This window comes from Anser brachyrhynchus (assembly GCF_964034855.1).
Source record: "Anser brachyrhynchus genome assembly, chromosome: 2".
Lineage (NCBI taxonomy): Eukaryota > Metazoa > Chordata > Aves > Anseriformes > Anatidae > Anser > Anser brachyrhynchus.
Window position 1 is genome coordinate 113620953 of NC_137695.1, and position 25345 is coordinate 113646297.

Below are 25345 nucleotides of genomic sequence, written 5' to 3' on the forward strand. Positions count from 1 at the left end.
GACTGCTTTTTTTTGCTAGATTATTCCACAGTCTTTGTACTTGTAAGGATTGCTTTTCTAATGAGGTAAGAGAGGTCAAAAGAAATTAATAGCTAAGATAAAAGCTATCAGGCTGATATAAATTAAGCAGCTTATAACATTTGCAATGCACCGCAATCTGCAACAGATAAGGGACTCTAAAGCCAAAGGAAGGTTCAAAAGGAAGCTGATATTGGGACTATCTATGCTCTCAGTTCTCTTTTTAAGAAGACAACTGGGCCACAGCTGCAGTTTTCTGCTGAAGCCTGTGTCCCCACTGAAGCTCAGAGTGAGGACATCACTCACCTGGTACGGTGCAGTTACTCCTGTTCAGTGGCCCCGGTGTGATCCCACAAGCCTACGTGCATGTCCTCGTATGACAGGGACCGTTATCCTGTGACACCACAGCGTTAGTGAGAGCTACACTGCAAAGCTCTCCCTTGCCTGCACTGCTGCTCTCCTGTCCCTCCCAGGACCCTGTTGTATCTTAACCTTGGAGCTACATTGTTAGTTGTCTGCCTGTCTAACTCTCTGGACACCTAGGCGCCTCTTTGGAGATAGTCCCAAAATGTCAACGTGGCTCCTGCCTGTTTGTGACCCCAAAATAACGACTAGTTCTGCCTAAATTCCCTTGGGAGCCCGTTTCAGTAAGGTGCAGTAAGATATATGCCACACATGCAGCCACATGCACGCTTTGGCCCCTTGGGAGATATCCCTGAAGCTACCTCTAAAGCAGCTGAAGGCAGGAGCCAAATCTCTGAAAGTGGTGTCAGGTGTGAGTCACCTCTCAGCTCTTCCTGCTGATTAGGTGTTCCCCCAGGTGATGGGTTTTCATACTAATCATTGTAAGGATCCTAACATGAGTGTCATACATGTTTTAGGAGCTAAACTTTGCATTCCAAGTAAGGACCCAGACAACAAAAAACATTGTCACTACAGGACCTGATGTTGATGCTGCAGTTCCTCATGGGAGCTTGGTCTCACAACCCATGCAATAGTAAAAGGGCTCTTAATTGCCTGCGTCATTCCTATCGCTTGGATAAAGCCTTAGCTCTCCGTTATTCCACAAGAGTTTTAAACCCATGTAGCACAATGGGTGGTGTATGTACACCAGCATAATTTTTGCTCTAGTTGGTTTATCTTGTTTCCATAAAGACATTTTATCTTTTGCAATCACATCTCTTTACTGACAGATTTTTTTCTACAGTAAGTCATTCATTCTCAGCTGCACACACTTCCAGGCTCCTGTTATGCATATTCTATTTTCTGGATTTTTTTTTTCTCATGTTTTGGTTGTGATCTTTAGGACTGCTGAATGTTTTCAGTGACCAAATGATATCTTTTTTTTTTTTTTTTTTTAATCAGATACTTTATTTGCAACAGTAGTGTGAGATACAGTAGAGCACAGGTGGGAACCAGAAAATCATATATTATTTCACAGTGTATTTTTCAGTAGATTATTCCAAATGTAACATAAGGAAATTTTAAGTCCTACAACATTAGTTCTGATGTCATGGTGACTAACATTACCACAATAAGCAGTCTTGTGGAAAAATCCTTGTGCATAGTTTGCTCTACCTCATTTGTCCTAAATTACAGAGACTGCATCAGTATGATTTAGATCATGTAAGTAACTGTGTAATAAGTAATTCAGTCTGAATTTGCATCACATCTGTTTGTTAAGTCCTTGAGAAACACAGATACAGGTCGATTTGAGACAAAGAAAATTTTGTATGGTGTTCTCTCACCTTAGACAGAAAGGTTCACAATGTAAATTCTCACATATTTTATTTAGATTATAAATACTGGATGGTGTATAATATCCTTCATGTGTTACACAGACTGAAGATAAAATGTTGCAGGGCACAACAGCAACTGCTCTGTTGCCAAGCACTAGAAAGGTGGAAATCCTATTTGAAGGCTATTTAGCTTTTTATGCAGGTACCATGGCTAATTAATAATCAGAAATAAAACTCATTTTGAAAAACTCATATGTAAATACATGTGACAAACCTAAATACTGCATACAAGATGTGTCTTGCTCCTGCTTCCACTGAATGAAATGATACCATAAAAAATGATAATTCCATATACTTTAAGAACAGAAAGTTTATGACAACTCGAAATGCCGAAGGAATCTTTTTTTTTAATTTTTAATTTTTATTTTTGTCATTCTTTCATGATAATATTTCGAATTTGGCTGATAAACTTCTTGGAAATGGTGCAACCTGAAAGATATTTGTGTGACTCAGTGTAACCACCTTTAGCTTTCGTCCTTTCTTTTCTGATGTCCAGTGATTAAATATTATGAATATATAACAATATTTAAACAACTGTGCCATCATGGAGGAGTAAGACTCATCCATATATTTTTAGGACCCTAAAATAATGGTGAAATGCCCATCAAACTTACTGTGGTATCTATCAACCAACATAAACCAATAAATACTTTATTTCCAATCCATGAAAAGATCATGCTAGTCTATTATTTAACAAAATTTTACTATTTTATGATGATGATACCACTGTGAAACAACTTAGAAAAGCACATATCCCTGCAGGTTAAAGCTAAGTCCTAATGGATGCTGAAGGACCCATCCCTTATGGAGGTTCCCTTACATAAATGGTGATCTCTTGTTGTGGGGTAGAACCAGCTTTGGTGGCAGCTACACCTAAGAGTTTACTTTCGGGTGGGTCATAAACCTCAAGTCAAATGCATCTCTTTCCAGAAGTGACTATCTTGCTTTAAAGCTCTTATTTTGGAAAAACTACAGCGAAGTGCATGACAGAAGCCATCAGACCCCTAAATAGCTCAGGATCATTTCCATTGTACTTAACGACAAACCTATCCACGAGTCTCATTCCATGGGAGCAGGAGCAGGCCTACCATATCTCGCTTTCCTACCAGTGTCCAATGCATGGCAACAACATCCTTTATGATCTAATGGTCTCTTTACTTCAGCTTCCCTTTTTTCCCTTGATCTTTTCAGGAGTCTCGGCATCTTATCTCCAATACTCCTGTTGTGCGAGGTGCTCTCCCAGGACTGGTTCTGAGTGGTAGCCACACTTTGCTAATAAAGTGTGTTCTAGGGAAAAAAATCCTCCTAATTGAGTTGGCTAGTGCCACGCTCTTGTTATGCTCACCTCAGCAGTAGAATCAGGCTGGGTGGAGAAAAGTATCATGCCATTTGTGTAAAGGACCCTCAAGCATAAAAGAAATCACAGCTTCTTATTTAAATAATACAGTACCATGCAAAATTCACTTATTATGAGCTTCTAAGGAGTGTCTTTAAATACGAAAATGCAAAAAATTTCTTAAAAATCCACCAGTGCTATGAGTATTACTCTCTTCACTTTATCTGCTTAAGCCATGCAAAAGGTTTAATCAAAGTGTCCCTTTAACAAACACAGCATTTGAACAAAACAGCAAAACAAAATAAAACAAAGGAAAACAAAACAAGACAAGACAAAACAAGGAAGTCAGAACAAATGCCTACACACACAAAAAAAAGCGCACAAGTTTTAATCTTTCTGATTGAATCTATTTAGCATGATGTTTGCCTATCTGAGGAGACATATATATATATATATATATAGGAGTCTGAACACCTGTGCCTTTCCCCAGGAGACTCAGTCCTTGCTGTGGCTTAGCTCCTTACCAGTGCTACTCAGCTCCTGCTTGGCTCTTATCTGTGATCTGACATTGTCTCTTCCAAGCAATTCCCTAACTGTACTCAAGCCCTTAAAGCGTGATGCTGTTGCTGTGTCAGAGGCACAGCTAAATATCAGCTGTTTTACCAGACTCCACACAGGTACATGACAGAGAGCGGGAGGACTCATGAGCACAGAGCAGGGCTGTTCCAGGGTCACCCAAGGAAGCCCTGACCTGCGCACGTGTGCCATGTGCTGTGTCCAGGGGGAGCAGAGGAAGATCTGTGGCCCAACTGCAATGCATGGAGGAGTCACAAATCTCACGCTCAATGCAGGGAGCCTGTGCCACTCTCTAACACGTTTTTTAAGGCAAGAAAAGTGTGAAACTAGGAGAACAGTACTGCAGGTACTGCTGGGGCTACACGGTGCTGGTGAGCTGGGATAGTAGAATTGCCCTAGGATCAAAGTGCACAGACTTGAGTTTAGCAGTGGTTTATCTCACTAGAATCATCTCATTCCCTGTAATAAAAATTGCATGTAGAGTATGTCAAAGAGCCAAAGAGTCTATTACAGCCCATTGTCAGGACTAATGCTTTTTTTTTTTTCCTCTTATTGCTAAGTAGGCAGGAGTAGCTTTTCAATTTCAAAATAAAACTATACAATTACAGTAATAATGTAATGCTCCTGACTGCTTGGCAGCTGCATATTGTAAAACTCAAAACCACTGATCAGTAGCAAAAGCAGTAAGTCAGTACAATCTTTATAAAATGTCCTGTTGGGGTGATTATGTCTATCAAAATACTTCTATGAGGGAAAGACTGATTACTGAAAATATTTCATTACCCTTTCCCCCTAAAAAAAACCTGCAAGTGCTTGCATGTTTTCCTAACAACAAATAAAGAAGCTGGTGAAGGTGCTGGAGGTTTAATTAAGACTGTATGAGCAGTGGAACAAGCAAAGATCTTGTTCAACTAGTTAGGCATCAGCTAAAACAGAAAAACAAAAGCAGTCGTATTTTTATCATCTGTTATAAAAAAATATTTCCCAATCAGTGTTTCAATACAGTTAAAAGTTAAAAACCCTCTACATTACTAATAAATTAAAAAAACCCAGATCTCCAACCATCTTGTAAGAAAGCAGGTAAGTAATTTAAACCTTTAGTTTACATAAATTAGCACAGAAATCTGTATTTGAACAAGTGCACTGAAAACAGATATGCCTTCTTTTCTTCTGATATCTCTTATTTGAGTTATTAAGTAACAGGAAAGCCTTTATATTCTTTGCATGACCTTGAGAGTCTGCTACCACTAAATGGTCAATAGTCAAACCCCAGGAGAATGTTTCACCAGACAGACAATGACATGGGCGAGCATGAAGTACAGTCAAATGCTTTGCAGCCTTATTACAGTAGACTTCAACATTCAATTTCAGCACTTTTACTCCTGGGAAGAGATGAAGGTAATATATTTATACAGGAAATCATATGAGTGAAATTTGATGGGTTGATAGAATTTTTTTCAAAACCTATTAAAATACCATTTTTTTTCCAGAGGTAGTTTGCAAGGCAATAGTGATGTATGTAAGTGGAAACAATACTCCTTTGCTTGACTTTGGATAGAACTCTTAAATTTTGTTGATGCTCTCCCTGAACCTTGCAGAGAAAGCTTAATGGATAAGATGTTCTAATGAGAGCTGACAACAGCCAATTAAGTGTCAGAAGAACAATCTGATAAGTAGGTCTTCATGTCTATAGGCTTTTCCTGATATGTCTTAACTGTCAATCTGAATGTTAAACATCTCTATCTTAATCTCATTGTTGACTGATTTATTAGAGGAGAATGCTTTCAACTCCTTTTTTTTTTTTTTTTTTGACTTTGGGGTTGTTCCAGAAAGAAGAGAATGAAAGTAGTAGAAACAACTCTTAATTTGGAATAATTCATGGGGAATCAGAATTATAGTGAAGGCTTAATATTCCAACTGAGCAGATGTATGGTTTGATGATGTCACTACCATGCAGCTGCCCATACCATACCTTTTAAGAAATGGTAGATGCTCAGTTTAGAGGAGATCTGTTTCTTTAATAGGTGGAAGGATATCTGTGGACATGCTAGCAGGCTGCTCTCTGCTTTCAGTGCTCCTTGCTAGTCATACAGAAGACAGCACCTCGCTGGACGGATCTCTTCCCTTCTTGTCCTCACCCCGGTCAATATCAATCACGTGAACTATGCCAGGCTTCAGAATCAGGTCATCAGTCTCCACGTGGCTCCTGCTATCATCCACCTCTGTGTATTTCCCTTTGGATGGCTGGGTAGCCTTACTGAAGACATCTTTAAAACGGCGCTTGAGTTCAACATCTGGGCAATAGACATACTCATAAAGAGCACCAGCAAGGACTGCTCCTATTATTGGTCCCACCCAGTAAACCTACAAAGAGAGGTGGGAAAAACATAGGCATTAAGCTATACAGCAAAGAAAGAAGCCAGGATCTCAGAGGAAATCATGTCACTACAGACTTCACTCCGAAAACTTTATATGAAGTGCTCTAGCCCAATCATTTAAAACAACTCTGCTTTCCAGAAATGTATGGCCATATAGTTCACTGGATTTCATGGCCTGGGATGAAATCTGCCCACATACCAGATTATGAGGCAGAGAAGTGTTAGGTTCTAGTTAGGAGCACTGAGTTTCACAGATGGTGACCTGCAGCTCAACAGTGAAGTGAATTCTCTGAAGTGATGTATGAAATATGTCAAAAGGCAGTCTCTTAGGCAGTTAACAGCACTAGTTCCATGTAGCCTTTTTTCCCTCTCTGCCTCCTCCCTGTCTCTCTTCTCTCACAGGTATTTTGCCCACTTCAGCAATACTCCCTAGTATTTCTGCTTTTCTTTTAAACTAGCAAGAGTAAGGTGATTGAGAACCAAGCCCATAGCCTCAGAGATAAATGGTTTTGTCAACTTTTATTGATCCACCTCTTTCCAAGAAGCTTTCTCTAAATTTTCATTGTTTATTTTCCACCTGTAGATAATGCATTTGTGTTGTTTGCCAGATGACACACCAAATAAATACCAATGTAAAAAACATCTTCTTTCTGCAGTTTCACCCAAGATGATGATCAACGTGTAAGGAAACAAAACCTATCCTAATGCATATATACAAGCAGTTCTGTTTCAATATTTCAGACTCACATTTCCAAGAGTCCAAATTTGACTTCTGATCCTGCAGAACCCAACAGGCAGCCATCTATCTGATTATCTAATTTGTATAACCATATGCAAATGACACACACAACTTTGTAGGGTAGCTATTTCAGTACAACATGCAGCAATTCTGTAACACTAGTAGGTGAAGAGGCCCACTGACTTCTCTTAATGACATGTTAATGTCACCGCTCTGAAGGAGGAGAGAAAGGCCGTCTTTCCAAATGACCAGGACAGCAGCTAAGCTTCTCCTACAACTTTCTACATAGTACATTTGCTTACTGTTTACAGCTTTAGTGGTAAATTACAGGCTCCCTCAGAGTATGGATAATTAATCTCGTGAAAAACTATTGCAGTTTTTTGTATGAACAAGCCATTCACTGATAACTGGGTAGATCTGCCTCAGTAGGATAACTCTTGGGAGCAAAGTTACACATGGCATCGTGTTTGCAGAACTGGAGCCTCAGGGCCTGAAGACAATGCTATCTCTGTTGTTAGCTGCAGTGGGAGCAATGTGGGCTCCATACTTTAAAAATCAAGAAAATCCTTATATGCACTGTAATATGCAGATCTTATAGTTAGTACTGAAAGTGTCCCTGGAAGTGCTTTCCTTATCTTTAATTAGGGGAGGCTGAGCTGCAATCCATCTCTCCCTATAAAACATTAATTGTTTTTTGATAAGTTCAGTAGTGGGATGCTATAAAAATGGCTGTGTCACTCACAATCTGTTTATCAAGTTGTTTCCTGCACAAATACCTGTAGTTAAGGGGATGCTTTCTCATCAAAAATCAAAACAGGTAACATCTGGTCTAGTTTGTAAAGACCAGGTTGCAACTCCTTTGTCTCTCAGTGCGGGCATTTGCCGAGGCAGGTTGTCTCCCTGGAAAGAGATTGCAGAGGGTCTCTGCTGTCGTTGTATATGTCTGCCCCAATTTGCCGTGGAACCAGGTGAGACGTGAAGCCAACAGAATTACTTCCATAACTTCTCATCAGCATGACTGGGGGGGTTGCAATCTGCCTCGGAGGATTTTTTTATTTCTAGCAGTTCAATTCTTTCCGTCCCGCTGGATTGCTTTTTTTGTTTTGAAGTTTTTGTATGATTTCCTTTCTACCACAGCTACTACCTCCACAAAATGACCCCCGAATAGCAAAATGCTATTCTAGTGTGCTGTGTACCACACTACGGCCCCAGGGGAGCAGCAAGATTACTCTAAAGCATGTGGCAAGTCAGCACCTGTCTTCTTCAGTGATGCCTCTATGGGGTGTGCAAGGATAGACAACTAAAGGCAGATGATGTATGAAAAATCCTGATAGCTGTTTGTTGCTAAGGTGAAGGAAGCATGAAAGCAGAGTTACCCATTGGTTTTCCCATTTCCCCATGATGACAGCAGGTCCAAATGATCGAGCAGGGTTCATACTGGCACCGGTGTAATTGATCTAAAGTAGAGACAAAATGTTACCTGTTATTAGAGTCTCAAAGGTAGTTATTCAATTTCTTTTAGTCCTTGCACTATGGGACACCCTGGTTTTGTAAGACATCTAATCCTGACAGTAGGTATTGTCACTCTCCAGAGTCTTATCACAAAATTAACAAAGCCATCATAAGAACAGGCAGGAAATCTCTGATGCAGCAGCCCAAGAGGACCCTCCTGCTACTTCCAATGTTTTTTTGTCATGGACCTATAAAAACTACAACAGCTATACAGCTATAGCAGCTATAAAGTCTACAGAAGCTTCCATTTACGTCTGAAGTAGACATAACGGGACAAAGGCTCTATTTTTTTTAAAGAGAAGCCATTAACTTACAGCAAATAAATGTCCAATTGCAACAGAAAATCCAATTGCTAGAGCTACTGAACCAGTGACATCGTTTCGTTTTGAATCACAGCTGGCAAAAATAGTAAAAACCAGCTGGAATGTAATTATCAACTCCACCAGGAGTCCATGGCCAGCGGAAAGATCTCCATGTACCTGGAAGAAGAGAAAGAAACACCGGAGATGAAGCAAAAGCAATTTTGTAAATCAGAAAGCAACCACATGCATTGACTATATTTCAATGAATTATATTTTTGGTGACTTCCTAAATAGTACACAGTGAAAGACAACAATGAACTTTTGGAGGTGCAGATTCCCACCCTTCTTCTCCCCCCTTTTCCCATTTATTTATTTTTTTTAATTTGAGAGCCATGGAAAATTATAGCTGGACTGACAACAGACAGCTTGCCAGTAACATCCAACAAGAACTTCAAAGTTAGACTGCAGAAGTGTAGTTTATTTTTACACAGGGATTTGCAAATGCTGCACTTCCCCTTCACCATTTTTTTTCTTGGGAGCGCTGTAATTTACTATTCAATTATAAATTCATTAATTAGCCCTGACTTAATTAATTTAAATTTCAATTAAAAATTAAGCAGTGTGCGGCTCAAGTGCATTTTTAATAAGTCCTGCAACAGGGCTAACTGATGGCATTTCTTATTAGTTTAGAACAAAGCTGAAATCTAAGCCACAATCTGTTTCAAAAGTATGTCATTTTAAATTGATGTTTTTTCAATCCCCATCATAATGGCATAGAATTAATTTCCCCTCCCCAGTCCATATGAAAATGGCATTTCATGCATATATTATTTAAATTTTGTATGTAAATTAACATTACCTGCTGTCATCAGATTTGGGGAAGTTCTAGAAAAGAGAACTTGTATAAAAAGAATAGCTATAGATATTGCGCTGCATAAAGCCATCCCAGGGAGAGCTTTAAACCCTGTCTGGATGTTGTAAATAAACCAACCAGCTCCTAAAATGTCTACTTGAGCTCTTTTTATTCTGTGTGACACTGATTATATTTTCTTAGGCTCCGAGTTAGTCTACTCCAGGAGCTGGAGCAGAAGTGATTACCATAGTGACTCCCAGGCCTCCCACCACACTTGGTGGTGTGATGAGGTAAAGGATGCCTGCCCCCACGATGGCTCCCAGGCACTGGGCGAGAATGTAGAAGACCGACTTGGCGAGGCTGATCTTCCTCGTGCAGACCATTGCCACGGTCACAGCAGGGTTGATGTGGCCACCGCTGATGTGCCCGAAGCACTGCACCATGGTTGCGATGCTGAGTCCAAAGCAGAGAGAGATAAGGACCATGTCTACAGGCAGGGGCTTCTCTGCTCCACCCCAGTTGATTGTGGAACCGAGGCTGAGAAGGACGAAAATTAACATGGCCAAAAATTCTGCTGAAACAGCCTTCCAGAAGGGCTGTGTCCAGACGCCTTTAAACGCTACCATGATGCTCTCACACTTGCACAGACGTCCACACTTACTGAAAAGGAAAACAAGTCTTCATCAGAAGTCAAGCAATAATGTTCTCCTGTGTTCTCCTGTTAGAAGGTTGCTATCTGGCAGACTTTGGAGGGAAGGCTTCAAGGCTGAGTATCCTTGGACTGGGACAACCACGGATGTGTGCACTGTCAAAGCAGACTGCCCTTAAAATACTGCCAGTGTTTGAGTATCTGCAGGTGTGATACATAGGGTAATTAGTCATACTCTGTGATAAATCTGTCCCTATAGCTTTGGTTCATGCAAAGAACCCCCCTATATTTTTTGAAATAAATGAGAATGAAAATAAGTGTAATCTTCTACACTAGCTGACTTCTGCCTAAGAGTCTGCAAAGCCCTACCACTTCCAGTGGCCTGTTAAGCATCATGCTCATTAAATCAGTGGGTATTCTCTTTTTCTAAGAAAATGTGTACTTTTCACAATGCAGGTACAATATTTCAGTAAAAAGCAGTATCTTAGTCAAAACCAAATATTTTTTTACAACAGTGTAATGTTAGGAGGTTGCTCTGGGAATTGTAAGAGAAAGTCTATTTGTTTGAACACTCACACAAACCAATACTTCAATTTATAGTTATGCAAAAATCTGTTTCTTCTCTGTGGACATAGAGTAAAATTTGAATCCAGCCAGGAGAATAGATGCAATCCTAAATTCTGACTTTTAAATCAATCATGCAGTCAATTAAGTCCTTTTTAGAGGCTAAGGGTGCAGAGTTAAGTAGTGGAATAGAAACATGTTTTCTGTACATTTGGTGTGTGCAACTGCATGTGGTAAAGAAAGGAACGTCTTGATTTTCCCCTGTCTGGAAATGCTATTCGTTAGTCTGTGCAGCCTTCCTGATGAGTTACAGTTTTGCTAGATGCTCAGATACCTATGAAAGTGGGTCACCAAAGAAAAGTTATTTGTGGTATTAATAAATTAGGAGAATAAGCCAAAAGGGAAGCATTTTAATGAGTTTCTAAGGAATGTTAACAAGATTCTTCTTTTAAAAACAAAAGCAAAAAAAACAACCCCTCCAAAAAAAAACAAAAAACAAAAACCCAGAAAACAAAAGAAAGAATATTCAGCTGTTACATTTGGGAACAAAATTTCAAGTGGAAGATGGATGAATTTATGCTCAGTTATCTAAGGTAACTGAGCTACAATGCATATTTAATACCACTTACATCAGAAAGAAGCATAAAATGCATGTCTAGCTTTTTCAAGTTATTGCAAGAGGAATGGCCCATGAATTTCTTAACAGTTGCTGAGAGTTAGGGAAAGGCAATTTAATCCTGTGACTGGAGCAAATAATTTGTTTCCTTGTCTCATTTCTTATGCTAATTTACTGTGTACTTTGGGTAGGTCATTTGTACTCTATCTCAGTTCTCTAGACTCTCAGAAGAGAACAAGAATTACACTATTTCCTGCAAATGGCTGTGCTTGTGAAGTGATCTGACAGACTCTGAAGTTTGAGTGGGACTTGTAAGATCTCATATTAGCAGCCAGTTAATGACCAGCTACCTAGATCAGGCTTTTTTGTTCAAAATGGCTCCAAATTCACCACCTCCCCCAGTGCTAAAGTACACAGCTTTTTGGGGATCCTTGTCTTTGAACACTATGCCCAGATTCTCACTGCAACCTAAAGACTGTCTATAGCTTACCTCCAACAACCTTGCTACTCCCTTACTAACAACTTAATTCAGTGGCCTCAGGAGGACACAGGAACTGCATCTACACTGAGAAGGGGTCAGCGTCACAGGATTTGTCCTGGATGAACATTTCATACAGGGATGAGGCATATCCTGGTGTCCATGGAAAAGAAACCTGGATGCACAGGCAAGGAAAGTGGCACTCATACCCTCTCACACCCATCTCAGTTGAGATGCACCATGGGTTTCCCTGAGCTTTAGCTTGCACCTGCTTTTTCTAAGCAAAACTCAAGCCCTGGTGTTATATTCCAGACTTTTGTAAAATTTCCTACCACTGAAGAGAGTGAGGGGACCGTAGGTTTTTGGAGAATGTGAGAGAGGGGTATGGTGACTCCTGGCTTCGTTGTCCCAAGAGTGCCCAACCGATCTCCTTCTGTATGCAGAGAACAGCGAGATGTGCAAATTAGCTACATCCCTTCATCTTGTAGGAGTGGAAAGAAAAAAGTGATTGTACTGGGTATTAAAACTGTGTAGTTAGCTTCCTTCCAGTTGGGGAAAGTCCCAGAACACAGGAAGAGTGAATGAGTGGTGCATGCACATGTGTGACAGAGGGAGGATCCGGTAGATCACAACTTCTGCTGACCTGCTGACGGGCCTGTCCAGGCTACCACTTAAGGAGGGCCCATGTCATACTGCTAGACCCTATGAGAACATGTACAATCAACTCAGTCAATATTATTTACAGCCCTGAAAATGCAGAAATGTTGGATATAAGTCAAAAGCATAACTCAATAGAATCATAGAATCATAGAATCAAAGAATCACAGAATCTTATCCTGAGTTGGGAGGAACCCATAAGGATCATCAAGTCTAAAAGCACAAAACCTTGTTCATCGAAATAAAGAAAGTTTCTATTTTTCTTAAATAGCACACTGCATGGAAAATATGAAAATGGTAGAACTGTACTGCCAGCCATACTTTGATAGTTAATGATCTAAACACCTATTCTGAATACAGAAATGTTTTTCTGAAGCAGTCTGTTTTTCTATGATTTCAACACCCAGCAAAACACCCAGCTGTCACAGCAAATTTTTTTCTTTCAAGCTGCGCACCTGCTAATAAAAGCTTAATACTGTGTTTTAGCCCTGAGCCCAGGTTTTCACTTAAATCCAAAAGCAACTTGGAAATCAATACCGCCTCCAACGTCCACTATTCTTTCTGCATGCAGTTAATTTAAAGCCTCGAGATGAGATGGTGATGGCTGCCAGCTCTAAAACTGAAACGTGACTTTCCAGCCACTAAGATTTGCCATCGAAGTTGCAAAACAATTTTTGGAGTAGTTGCTGTTCGTCGTTGCCTTACACAAATACAAAATAGAAAAGCAGAACGATGCTTTTGTGTTCCGGTCGCACATTAAATTTGTATGGATTCACTTGAAATCCTCTGGTTTAGACCACACGGGAGACTGATAGGGTGCAGGGTGGGTTTCACAGCTCACGTTGCCATCAGGGCCAAAGGAGCCTGGGGTACGGGCAGGACTCACTGTTGTCCAGGACATCGTCGGAGTGACTACAGCTCCGAAGCCATAGCAGCGTAAGCAGTAACGCTGTCATCCATATAAATGTCAAACGGCATTTACCAAATTCTTCCTCCCCTCACTACTATGGTTGCGGGGAGCAGGGCCAGCAGCTGGGGGGGCTTGCAGCGACCCTGCCTGGGGTGCAAGCTCCGTGTGAGCGGCAGCTTTTTGGGGGGCATCCGCAGCTCTTTGGGGGGCATCTGCGGCTCTTTGGGGGGCATCCGCGGGCCCCCCCGACCTGTGCCGGCCGTGTCCCGCCGGGACACCGGGCACCCGCTTGTGGGGAGGGGGGCGGCAGGGGAGGGGGGCAAGCGCAAGATCGCGGCGAATAAAAGTTGTAGGGCGCGGAACAGCGCCGGCTTGCAGCCCTCCGGCACCTCCAGCCTCAAACCCCAAGGGCGACTGAAAGCTATCACCTTCAGGGAACAGGGCCGGGCTCCGTGCAAGCCCCCCACGATGCATACCCCCCCCCCTCCGCCCTCCTACCCCGCACCCTGGCACCGCAGAGAATCCCCACCGGGACTCCCCTTTTCCCCCTCGAAACTTTCCCCAAGCCCCCTCTCGAGCTTTATCTCCTCCCCCCCTCCCTCCACCCCTACCCCCCCCGTATTTTCCCCCCTCCGCACCCCGCGGAGGGCCGCGCACTCACCCGCGGCGCGCAGCGGCCGCCCGGTCGCTCATGCCTCCGCGCGGAGCTGCGGCGCCGGCCGGGGGGGGCGCGGGGCTCGGGGCGGGGGCCGGGGCCGGGGCCGGGACCGGGGGAGGACCCGGGGGGGGGACCGGGGGGGACCGGCGGGGGGGCGCGGCTCCCAATCGCTCCCCTCCCTACCTGCTGCTGCTCCCCGACGGCCGGGAGGGGGCTCGAGGCGGAGAGGGGGCGCTTGCGGTCGTGGGAATAGGATTAATTAATTAGCGCGAGGGGGGGGGGGGGGGGGGGCTGCGCGGTTTGGGGATGATCGGTCCGAGTGGGAGATTTTGCGGTTTCTTCTCCCGCTGCGCGCTGGGTTCGCGGGAATCGAGTCCGGGGCGCTGTGAGGTGGGGAGATCTAGGTGTGTGAAACACCCCGCATACCTCAGCGGGACCCTGCTGGCTCCCAGGGGGGCGGAGGGGTTAATCTGCTGCCTTCAGCAAAGTTTTGCCTCGTGTGGGAAGCCGGCGGGGGGCCGCTGAAAAGAGCTCTTGACCCTGATGCCGGTGAGACAATTCAGGTGGTTCTCACCTTGAGAGGAACCCAACCCATCCATAGCATGAGAAAAATCTGACGAAAAAACAGCCCTTTAGGCTATACGAAAACAGACCATCAGTAAAGTTACCCAAGTTTCCAGGCAGGATTATTTTGTTAGAGACTGCACAGAACCTGACACTTGAAGAAGGCAGGCATGAATATCGAACAAAGTATCTGTCTATAAAATCCCCTTTTCTTTTTTCTTTTTCTTTTTCTTTTTCTCTTTTTCTTTTTCTCTTTTTCTTTTTCTTTTTCTTTTTCTTTTTCTTTTTCTTTTTCTTTTTCTTTTTCTTTTTCTTTTTCTTTTTCTTTCTTTTTCTTTTTCTTTTTCTTTTTCTTTTTCTTTTTCTTTTTCTTTTTCTTTTTCTTTTTCTTTTTCTTTTTCTTTTTCTTTTTCTTTTTCTTTTTCTTTTTCTTTTTCTTTTTCTTTTTCTTTTTCTTTTTCTTTTTCTTTTTCTTTTTCTTTTTCTTTTTCTTTTTCTTTTTCTTTTTCTTTTTCTTTTTCTTTTTTTTCCAGGTGGCTTTGACCTTTGAATGCAGTAAAATAATCAGTGCATAAGTTACATAGAAAATGTTTTAAAGGACATGCTGTTCAGGGGTTAAACCAGGTTAAAACAGCATGCACAGAGAAACTACATCTATTGCCATACACCCATATGGCAACAGAGAAAGAATCAAAATTAGATGTAATAATCAACTGGCCGGTGCTATACCCGCTGTGCCAGGCAATCTTTCTGCACATTAGAAAACAGTGCAAGAGCTGAAGAACTACTTTGGATGTGGAAACCATGGAAAACCACGGATATCCTCTCTTAACTTCTGCTAGGAGATTGTAGGCAACAAGTTACATGGGCAAAAAGTGAGTCTAATGTGTAACGCTATCAGTTCAGGATACCCTAAACAAATTTGAACACCGAGCAATAAAGAACTCATGCCTATGTGTTAAATACAGATCGGAGTTAATGGTACGTACCAGGTGATCATAAAGTACAAATGTAGGTGTTTCTCTCACATTTGCCTGCAATTCCCTTCTTTAGAGCAGAGTCATAAAGGGGACCAAGAGGCACTCACAATTTGATGACAAAGGAAAACAGCTGGCTGGATGTTTGACTTTCTTGTTTTCAAGCTTTGCCTCATTTGCTGCTGTCTTGCGCTCAGCCAAGAAGGGGTGCAGGCATCATCACACAGCTCTGCTCCTTCCTCTGGTGCATTTGGTTTCTCAGTCTTTTTCAGGCAGTTTCACAGCCTGTTACAGTGATTCCAGAAACTTCAATTCCAAATACTGTCATACGGGCACATAAGCCTGTCGTATACTTCATATACTCACAGACAAGTTTTCACATTGAGGCTGCAGGAGTTGCTGTCCACAGTGAAAGCACTTCAGTTAGGATGCTCCTCTGCATACGTGTTTTTTTTTGTTTTTCATCCCTATTGCCCTTTGAACAGGAATTACTGTACAAAAAACTTCTTTTTAGTGCTCTCTTTCAAACACCTGTGGATTCCCTTACTTGAATGTATCACACACATCTTTTACCACCTGCATTTAATGATTAATTATTTGATTATTTCAGCCTTTTGTACCACAGATACTTCTAACATATCCTTTTCTCTGTTGTTCCAAAGGCCACAAAAGGAGCACACAGAAATCTCAAATTTCTTCCCAGTTTTGGAGCTGCCTGTTTCCAGCCAGGGCTGAGGTTGCTTTCACAGCTTCGCCCTGACAGCACGCTTGTTCTTTGGCACCTTGCAGACTGGGCTCTCGTGGCCCATTAGTTTATTCGCAAACAAAATTCACTTAGCAAAACAAATAATTGTTTTTCCTTTTCTCGTGGACAGCACGTATCTGCTCTTTGTGATCGGCGGAGCAGATCCCTACCACACGGAGAAGCCAGAACGTTAATAGCTTCTGTCACTGCTACCATTCTCACTGCAATAGGTCTTCTGGAGAATTAGACAAAGGTTGTGGCCACATAAACAGAGAAAGGCAATGCTTTGGGCACAAACCTGGGGCAAACTGCACGGTGCCAGCCCTGATCAAACAGACTATGTTCTGTTGAAAACACAGAGGCAACGAAGACATCCCTTGAGGTGGCACTGAAAAACAGAGAAAAGCAACCCCAATTCATCCAGGGATAAATGTGTGATATATTTGCCATTCTTGAGATCTGGGGGACCACATAGATTTTTTTTTTATTTTTTTTTCTTCCTCCCCTATCTATTTTCATCTCTTTAAAACCTGGCTCAACTTGGTTTGGACCTCTGCCCAAGGATGAAACATTCCAACATTCCTCCTGCTGCTGTGCTAAACACAATTAAGGAAATAATCCACAAATGAATATACATGACAATTTTTAAATTTGAGCTAACTTTCAATCCCTGTCTAAGGGGGGGGGGAATACGCAGCAGAAACTCACAGTGCCTCTGCTTCTCCTTCACTGAACATTACAGCTGACTTTCTATAGTTATTTTTAGGGCATCATGAATAAAAGATCTCCCTAGGAAAGTAAGCCATGGTGAGAAGATGTTGCAACACGTAAGGCACATCCACCTTCTGAACAAGGACTTCCCAGACAGCTGAAGCGTGCTGGGTCTGGGATTTTGGATTGGTCTGTCGTGGAGGAGTGGGCACTCTGCCGAGGTTGGAGAGGAATGTGCAAACAGATAATTCCAGCTAAAATAATACGAGGGAGAGAGGCAGAAAATCTCCCTGGAGTAGACTGTCACCTCGCTGAATTGCAGCGTGGGAAGAGTCCCTCCACTCCTATGGTGAGTCCCATGGATATCCATCCTGGGCAGCTCCATCACATCTGCCTCAAGGGGGTTGTAGGCTGAAACAGAGAGAAGAAAATCCAGAACAACAGCAAAAAGGCATAATTCAGAAGCACTGTGTGCTTTGTCAGTGACCAAGGTCCTGTTTCACTTGTACCCAGAGGACCTGGACTGCTCTCCCTCATGCTGCTCTCGTTAAGCTCCTCAGCTTGCTGAGCTCCTCTCTCAGCACCACTTCAGGCTTTCTGTATCCAAAGGGAGTGAAGCTTATCCAAATGCGCTCTCCCTCCTACCACCCTCTTTCTTTGGGTGTTCTTGCTCTTTCCAATGTGTTTTGAGCCCTCAGGCCAATCTCAGCTGCAGCTGAAGGAAGATCAGAGATCTCCAGGCTGCTCCGGTTCCTGCCAGCCCTGTGAGCATGAGCAGGCAGCAGGTAACCAGAGCGAAAGGGACACTTGCTGTCACTTGCAGGAGAGCCTCAAGAACGATTTTCAGAAGTGCCTGAAGTGATGGAGAGACTTAGCTGCCATTTCCACAGTGGCACAGGCTCCTAGGAGACTAAATTCCTGTGACCTTCCCTGGCTCCTGTTGACAAGAGCGCTTGAAAGCAGGCTGCAAGCCTTTCAAAAATGATTGGCGCTTGCAGAAACGCCGACTTTCTTTACCGCTGGACCGAACATTTCATTCTGTTGCCACTAATGACACCCCCCCCCCCCCCCCCGCCACTTTATGTTTTATAAGTTTGGGCTAAGCTTTGTCTACTAAAAGGATCTTACATAAAGCACCGCTTACTGAAATGTGATCTTTGCACATTTCTGAAGTTTTAATTTTCCTGTGGTGTAATCTTGTTACTTAGGTCATTCATTTTGTCACGCCTTGGTATCAGTCTGGTCCAGATCTGGCTGCAGGGCTATGTTCTCCTGACATTTAGAGCAAGAATTCACTGGGAAATCAGTCAAGAGATTTGACATTGCTGCTGGCCAAGCTCCAGAGGGTTTAGTTTTACTCTCCTTCTCTGTTTATTGTGGAATCCGTCTGTCCACAAGCTGCACATTGAGTCCCATGCTGGAGAAGGAGAACTGAAAGGGACAAAATGGCCATTCACTTGAGGGATTCATTCAGGCTTTTCATAAAGGTTTTACAAGAAGCTGTGCACTTGGATGACTGCTGCGCTTCCTTCATCCTGCTCCATTACCTTCCTGATGAGACGATTTGGATCGACTGCTTTTTCTTTGCTCCCCACCCCAGCTCAATAAGCAGCAATTACAGTTGGAAAAGCAAAACTGTGATCTAGGTAGTATAGGAACCACCTGGAGGCTTTCCATCTTTAGAAGTAGTTTAATTACAACATGGCACGGACAGGCCCTTTGCTGGGAATATGTAGGAATAGACACACAGCCACGGGTTGATGAGCTGGAGAGGAAAAGCAGCCCCGGGCACTCGTGGGGGTGCAGCAGTGGGTGGGAAGCATCCCAGCGGGGTGACTGAAAATGTGGGAGAAGGAAGGAGGTAATGACCTGTGCTGGGAGGGAGAAAGAGCCCAAGGTGCTGATGGGCTGTGTGCTGAGGGTCATGTAGTTGCACCCAGTGGGGCCAAAGAGATTTGTCTAACTTTTCTAGGTGGGACGCTGAAATTTGTTTAAGCTCTCACAGGTTTTATCAGCCACAGAAAAAGTAGTATTACACTTTGTATACCCCACTGTTGCATGTTCTTTAGTATCCAGCCATGCTTTCCTGGCTGATCTGAGCTGCTCTCCTTCACAGTCCTGCTGCTGTTTATCAGCTCCTCATCTCCAAATGCTCAACCTCTTCCCTCAGCACCACTCCAGGCTCTTAATTTCCTTCAGAAATGAAGGTCATGACAGCTCTGCCTCTCTTTCCCTGTGCAGCTGTTATCCTCAATGATTTTTGATCCTATCAGCTGTTGAGCCATGGTAGAAGTGATATCGTTTGTGTATTTGATTTTTTTCTTTCACCTAGTCTTAAAAACAAAGAGGACTACTTAAAAAAACAAAACAAAACAAAACAAAACAAAACAAACAACAAAAAAACAAATACAGAAACAAACAAAAAAAACCCACACCCACAAAGTTATAACTAACCAGAAGACCTTTATCATAAAGACCTATATCATAAACCTTTATCGTAAAGACCTACATCATAAAGGCCTTTTATGACATGTAATTCCAATATCTGTGAAACAAGAAGCACACTCAAGCAAGAATCTGGTTTCCAGGAGAGAAGTTTGCTTGCCAGCTGCAGAAGATGGTTTATTTGAAGGTGCTTTTTATCTTAGTTGTTATATTACTTCCATCTCTACCTGATATGGCCACAACTAAAAGGTTCTGTTCACAAGAGTCAAAGAATCATGCAGTTTAAGACTAGACAGCAACACAACATTTTCTAGCTAATGTTATATACCATAGACCATCACATCTCACTTCATAACACAGTTCAATAACTTACATTTGGTTAAATCCATTTTACAAAAAGCGTCTTTGCTTGATTTGAAAACTCACAGGATAGAAAATCTACCCATTCCCTTGGCAGTTTATTCCCCAGACTAATCATTTACATCACCAAAAATGGCCTTTCTCTCTAAAATGAGTTTGTATGAATTCGTTTGCCATACAGTGGTTCCTCTTATGCTCTTCTCTCCCAGATTAAAAAGCCTCTTGTACTTCTACTTTGTTCCCATGAGGATAGTTATATAATGTGAGCAAGTCATCTCTTCATCATCCTTTTGAGAAGCTAAGCAGGCTGAGCTCTCACTCTAAAGAAATTACTCTAACAGGTTTTTTTCAGGTCTTGATTTTGCTTTTGCTACTTTTTCAACATGCTGTTTAAAATACTTTTTTTTTTTCTTTTTAAATATTGGACTCCCAGCACTCATGTTTTGAAGTAAAAACACATCTTGTAGCACACCTACGAATTGTACGAGCCATTCTTACTGCAGCATCACACTGAGAAAGCCTTCTTCCTCACCCCTCCACAAAGCCCCCTCTGTCCTTCTCAGGACATAGATATCATTCTGCAGATAAGGCTTGTTTCACTCTGAGACATTAAATTTTGCATGTTCTTGTATTGGAAGACATCTTGTCTGACAGGGATAAAACTAGAAAACAATTCACTGTGCTCTGTTTGTCCATTCTTTTCTCAACATACTGATTTATGTTCAAACTAAATTGGCAGTGATTCTATATTTACCTTCAGATTTACTTACTGAGGAACCCCCTGAAGCACATGAGGCCCTACAGCAATCCCTTCAGATCCCTGCCAACAGCTACCATTACACAGGTCCATTAAGTACTTTCAGAGATCTGTCGACTAGGTCTGAATCCATTTAATGCTCCATGGCTAATGTACAGTGGTAATGTTTTAAACAAATGTCACTCAGTATTGTGGTAAAGCCTCTAGAAATGCACAAACACACTGCTCAGTGCAGCTACCTCTGTCAACCAGTGTGTAATTTTAAAAATGAATTTATCCTGTGTTGACTTTTTTTTTCTTTTTTTTGGGGGGGTGGTGGTTGTGGAGGGAAATACCAAGACTTGGTGGCATTGGATAGCTGACATGTGCCCCACTGCTGGGAATTTGTTCTTTGCCCAAGCCATCTGCTATAATAATATAACGATAATACATACATAGCTTCATATTCATGGATTTATACACTTAGTGGAAATGTATGCCGTGAATGGGTTTATGCAGCATGTTTTGAAAAAGACAATTTTGCTTCAGATCATTCAGGCTGTCTTTGCAGATTACAATAGTAACAGTCTTCTTAATATTATGTATTTTATACTGTTTTTTTTCTTTTCTTTTCTTTTCTTTTTTTTTTTTTTTTTTCTTTCTTCTTCTTCCCCCTCAATAATAATAGCTTCTAAAAGCTACACCTCAGGACAAGTGAAGATGTTGATCTTTCCTCAATGCAAAGGTTCTTCTTTCATTGAACTATCTGAGGAGCAGGGTCTGACTATGAATATTTACAAGTTCAAGCTCTTTTGTCCATAAGCTTCTAAAGAAAATCTGACAGCATGTTTTTCTTGAAATCCTTTGTAGAACATTAGTTTCATTTCTGACAGTTTCTCACATTTACAGCTTAAAAAAAATAATAATAAAAAATAGGGAAGCCTAATAACTTTTGATGCAGATGCTGCATTTTTAGTGGACTAACAGGTTTTTAAACTGAGGAATTGGATTTACTTAGTTTCTTTTATGACAGAAGCTGTACTGCTCTGAAGATTCTTGTGTTTGGCTGAATTACCAACAAAGATAATAGAGATACAGCTCAGTAAAATATAAATAAATAAACACATCTTGACACCACCTTCACCTTTACTGGTACCAGCTTATAGCCCCTGCATGGGTGCATGGTTGGTTGGCCAACATATGAAAATTGATCACCCAACAATATTCTGTCTTCAGCTGCTGAATTGCAGTGGATGTGCTCTGGAAGCACATGCAGACATAGCAAACCGTCTTTTGAGACCCAAAGCTCTAGCCCAGTGTTTGCATGTTTCCTGGCACCCCACAGGGGTGGAGGGAGAGTGGTGGATGCAATCTGCAAAGACTGGATGAAATCAAGCAGAGGGCCACAGGGCTTTCCTTGTATTTGTTTGCAAGAAACTCCTGTTACTTTCTAAACAATATTTCTCCAGTATAACTTCCACTACTGCCTTCTGTGGGCTCCTATAGAAGGACAAGCCAATTTTCAAGCCAACTGAGGAAAAAAGCAGTAAGCTGTGTAAATAATTAAAAACAGCACCAAAACACATTTTTTTTCCAGAAGACTTTGGGGATAATAAATATTTTGTTGATTTGTTTGCAGACATCAATACAGAACAGTTAGTCTGACACCATTCTGCAAGGCTTATTTCTCCATAATCATCAGTCATCTCTTTTCCTGCACCCATGCTTTGGCTAGCCTTTATAGCCCTGCTATAAACTGTTTGCAGGGAACTGTGTGAGGTTCGTGGAGAGAATTATTTTTGTGAAGGCAGGTATTGTATTAAATTAGTGTTTAAAAAGGAGGTAGAAATGTCTAATCCTACCTCTTCAAGGATACATGCCAAAAAATATTTGTTAAAATCGTATCTATTTTTGTAAGAATGCATACAGAGAAGATATATATTTTAAGAATGCATTACTGAAATAGGAAATTCTGAGGGGTTAGTGGTTTCATATGTCCCCTTTTGAATACGTTTAACATCCTCCAAACCCATCGGATTTTCAGTTTCATCGTGCATACTTGACTGACACGAGCAGATTGTTCTTCCCAGCAGCACGGCAGAACCAACACGCCAGTGAAAGGGATTCTTTTCAGCTACACGCCTCATCAGCACCATCATCGGTGAGACGCCAGCCCGCTCGTTCCTCGGGGTGTAAAAGGGGGCAGAAAACCACACCAACTGTTCCTCAGTCCTGCAGGGTGGAGTTTGCAGAAGGGGCTCTTAGAAAATGGTTTTAGACTTGTGAACTGAACGTATCTGTGTGAATGGCACAGCGAGGCACTTCCATGCAGTCTCACAATGCAGTTTTTGCTGTTCAGTTTTGGAAATTTGTAATTCATCCTTAAAAGGTTTAGCTCATCCTGATCCCAAATGCATTGTCACAAAGTGCTGATAGCATAGCTGTGGAATTGTAGATGACTCAGTTTCCAACATCGCGAAAAGGCAGAATGTGTGTATGAAGTCCTAGAAGCCTGTAGACAAGAAAGCCCTTTTATTTTTTACTTAAGTGTCAATGCTGAAATGGAACAAATATCGTCTCAGAGGGGAGAATAATTACTTGAGTTACACACGAGTGTCAAGAATTTAAACCACATGCAGAAAACAAAGTGAACATAAAAGCGATGAGGATCATAGTGTAGCCCAAATATCAAGCAATTAGAAAACGTGTCAGAGATTTCTTCAGTGATGTAGAGCAAGGAATTTGTTGTAGACAGGCTACTGTTCTGTTCAGATAATAAATAAAACAGAGATATTTCCCCACTGTTTCTTTGTTCATTAGATATACCAAAAGACCTAGACCATTTCAGAAGTTTGGGCACACCATTGACTTGCCTGGGTTTTGTGATGAGGCCAGAAAGAAAAGAAAAAAAAAAAAAAGAAAGAAAGAAAGAAAAAAAGAGCCTGGGAAACCTTATAATTGTCCAGTCTCAGTGGTTTTGTTATTGCTCCAAAGTAAGGGGTCAGGGCATAATAGCACTAGAAAAGCTTGGTTACTGTAGATTTTACATAACGAGTTCCCAGCTTCTCTCACTCCTCTCATTCAGCGTGTGCCCAGTTCTGCAACCAAGACAGCACAGAGAACAGATTTGAGCTATAAAGATGTCAGTGGGAGAGCTTGTTTTCCTTTGGTAAATTGCAATAAATTATAGAAATGCCCTAGTGCTTGCAGGAGGGGAAGAAAAAAAAAAAGCCAAACTGAAAATGCTAGAAAGAATCTCTCAAGTGTCCTGAATTATTCCCTCTCCTTTTCTATGGCTTGCTCAGAAAGTTATGGTTTTGACAAAGTAGCCTCTGCTGCTTCCAGTTAAAGTACATTTAGGGTTGTCTTTTCATACTGAACATTGCTACCCTGTCCGCAGCTGTTAGGCACATTTACCCAAGAAGTGGGTTCTCCAGCCACACTTTGGGGGCTCCCCTAGGGGCACCTGCCTTTCAGAGGAGGCATCTGCAGCTCCTCGTGGTCTGTCTGGCAGCAGCACTCGCTCAGACCTGAAGAGATTTGCCTATAGCCTCCAACCGCTGGCTCGTGGATGGAGTAGCCTAATGTGCAATGGCTTAACCTGAAAAATTCAATCTTAGCAGCACTTTTAAGCAAGGCAGAAAGCCAGTTGTGAGTCAGGTTTTTGGCTGGTAGCAACGCTTCCATTCGGAGCCTCTGCATGCACAGGCAATGCGGGATCGTGGGCCCGCCTGGTCCCTACCTGGTAGCCCCTTGTCTGAAGGCAGTCGGGAAGGTTCGGGGAGAAATGGGAGAAGAGCATCTGTTGGCAGCATGGCTGAGACACCAAACAGTTTTGTCTAACTGTGTTTGCATTTTCCCTGCTATTCAGGAGGACCTGCAGGGATCAGGATGATTTCTGGAAACATCATCCTCCCTCAGAGCTGAATGTTTGCTGTGCTGCACTCTTAGGGTACTTTCATCAGAGATACAAAAGCAAGGCAGCAAAATTTCTTATTGTGCACTGTCACCTCCAGCCACAATTAACATTTCCCCTTCTCATTAGAGGTTTTCCTTCTGTCCCTTTTCTTTTTTTCTCTCTCTTTTTTTAAACAATAGCAGAAGTCACAGAAAAGGTGACAACTGGTGTCTATGTCTCAGAGTACGTTATAGGTGATGCCACCAGAACACTCCTGAAAGCAGAAAGATGCTGATACTCCTGTCCACTTCCCCTCCTCCCAAGTTACCCACCAAAGGACCTCCCCCCAAAAACCTGTAGCCTTACCCACGATAAGAACCAGGTGCAGCTGCACAAACTGCAGTCCCTCAGACCTGGCAGCATCCTCTTCTGGGCAAGCTAAAGAAGTAAGAAGAAAACCTGTGCAAAAGGTAAACTTGCAGTCCCTGTGAATAGCTCAGGTTCATTTGGAATAACTTGGTGGCTCCACAACACACTATTAAAATGTTTTAATGCCTATACAGCATGCAATACCTTTGCATGTACAATGCTACCATATTCATTCTCTGCTATACTCAGAGATGGGAATAGAGTTAATCCAAATTCTGTCAGCACATCCCAAGCCAATAGATGGGAGCTCTTTTTCTTTACAGAGTGTATCTCTTAATACAGATTTAAGATCTTTAAGGTCAAATGCAGAACTGAAGCTAAATATCTTCCAATATCATCACTGAGAAGCATTTGGCTAAATGTTATGCCTCTCAAATATATACATTATGTGCGTGTTCACAAGCATTTATAAAATATATGCATGCATTAATACAC

The 25345-nt window shown here is 42.0% G+C and overlaps 1 protein-coding gene across 2 annotated transcripts; it reads right to left on the bottom strand.

Moving 5' to 3' along the window:
* Nucleotides 1-1358: 1358 nt before the first annotated feature.
* AQP4 (aquaporin 4) lies at nt 1359-14427 on the bottom strand. 2 transcript variants are annotated; one of them, XM_080582846.1, is made up of 5 exons: nt 14229-14427; nt 9759-10173; nt 8673-8837; nt 8223-8303; nt 1359-6093 (listed from the first exon to the last, which is right to left on the bottom strand). In XM_080582846.1, the coding sequence occupies exons 2-5, from the start codon at nt 10137-10139 to the stop codon at nt 5815-5817; spliced, it is 906 nt and encodes a 301-aa protein (XP_080438972.1). In that variant the 5' UTR covers nt 10140-10173; nt 14229-14427; the 3' UTR covers nt 1359-5814. The 2 variants fall into 2 exon arrangements, with proteins under 2 accessions (XP_080438972.1, XP_080438971.1); XM_080582845.1 differs by lacking the exon at nt 14229-14427 and adding an exon at nt 14049-14177.
* Between the last annotated feature and the right edge of the window lie 10918 nt (nt 14428-25345).

Excerpts from the sequence above, each read along its gene's own strand:
- AQP4 (XM_080582845.1), bottom strand. The coding sequence starts at position 14,080 with ATGAGCGACCGGGCGGCCGCTGCGCGCCGCGG. Across the intron at positions 8,304-8,672 it reads CAATTGGACATTTATTTGCT|ATCAATTACACCGGTGCCAG; the intron begins GTAAGTTAATGG and ends TCTCTACTTTAG. Across the intron at positions 6,094-8,222 it reads GGAAATGGGAAAACCAATGG|GTTTACTGGGTGGGACCAAT; the intron begins GTAACTCTGCTT and ends CTCTCTTTGTAG.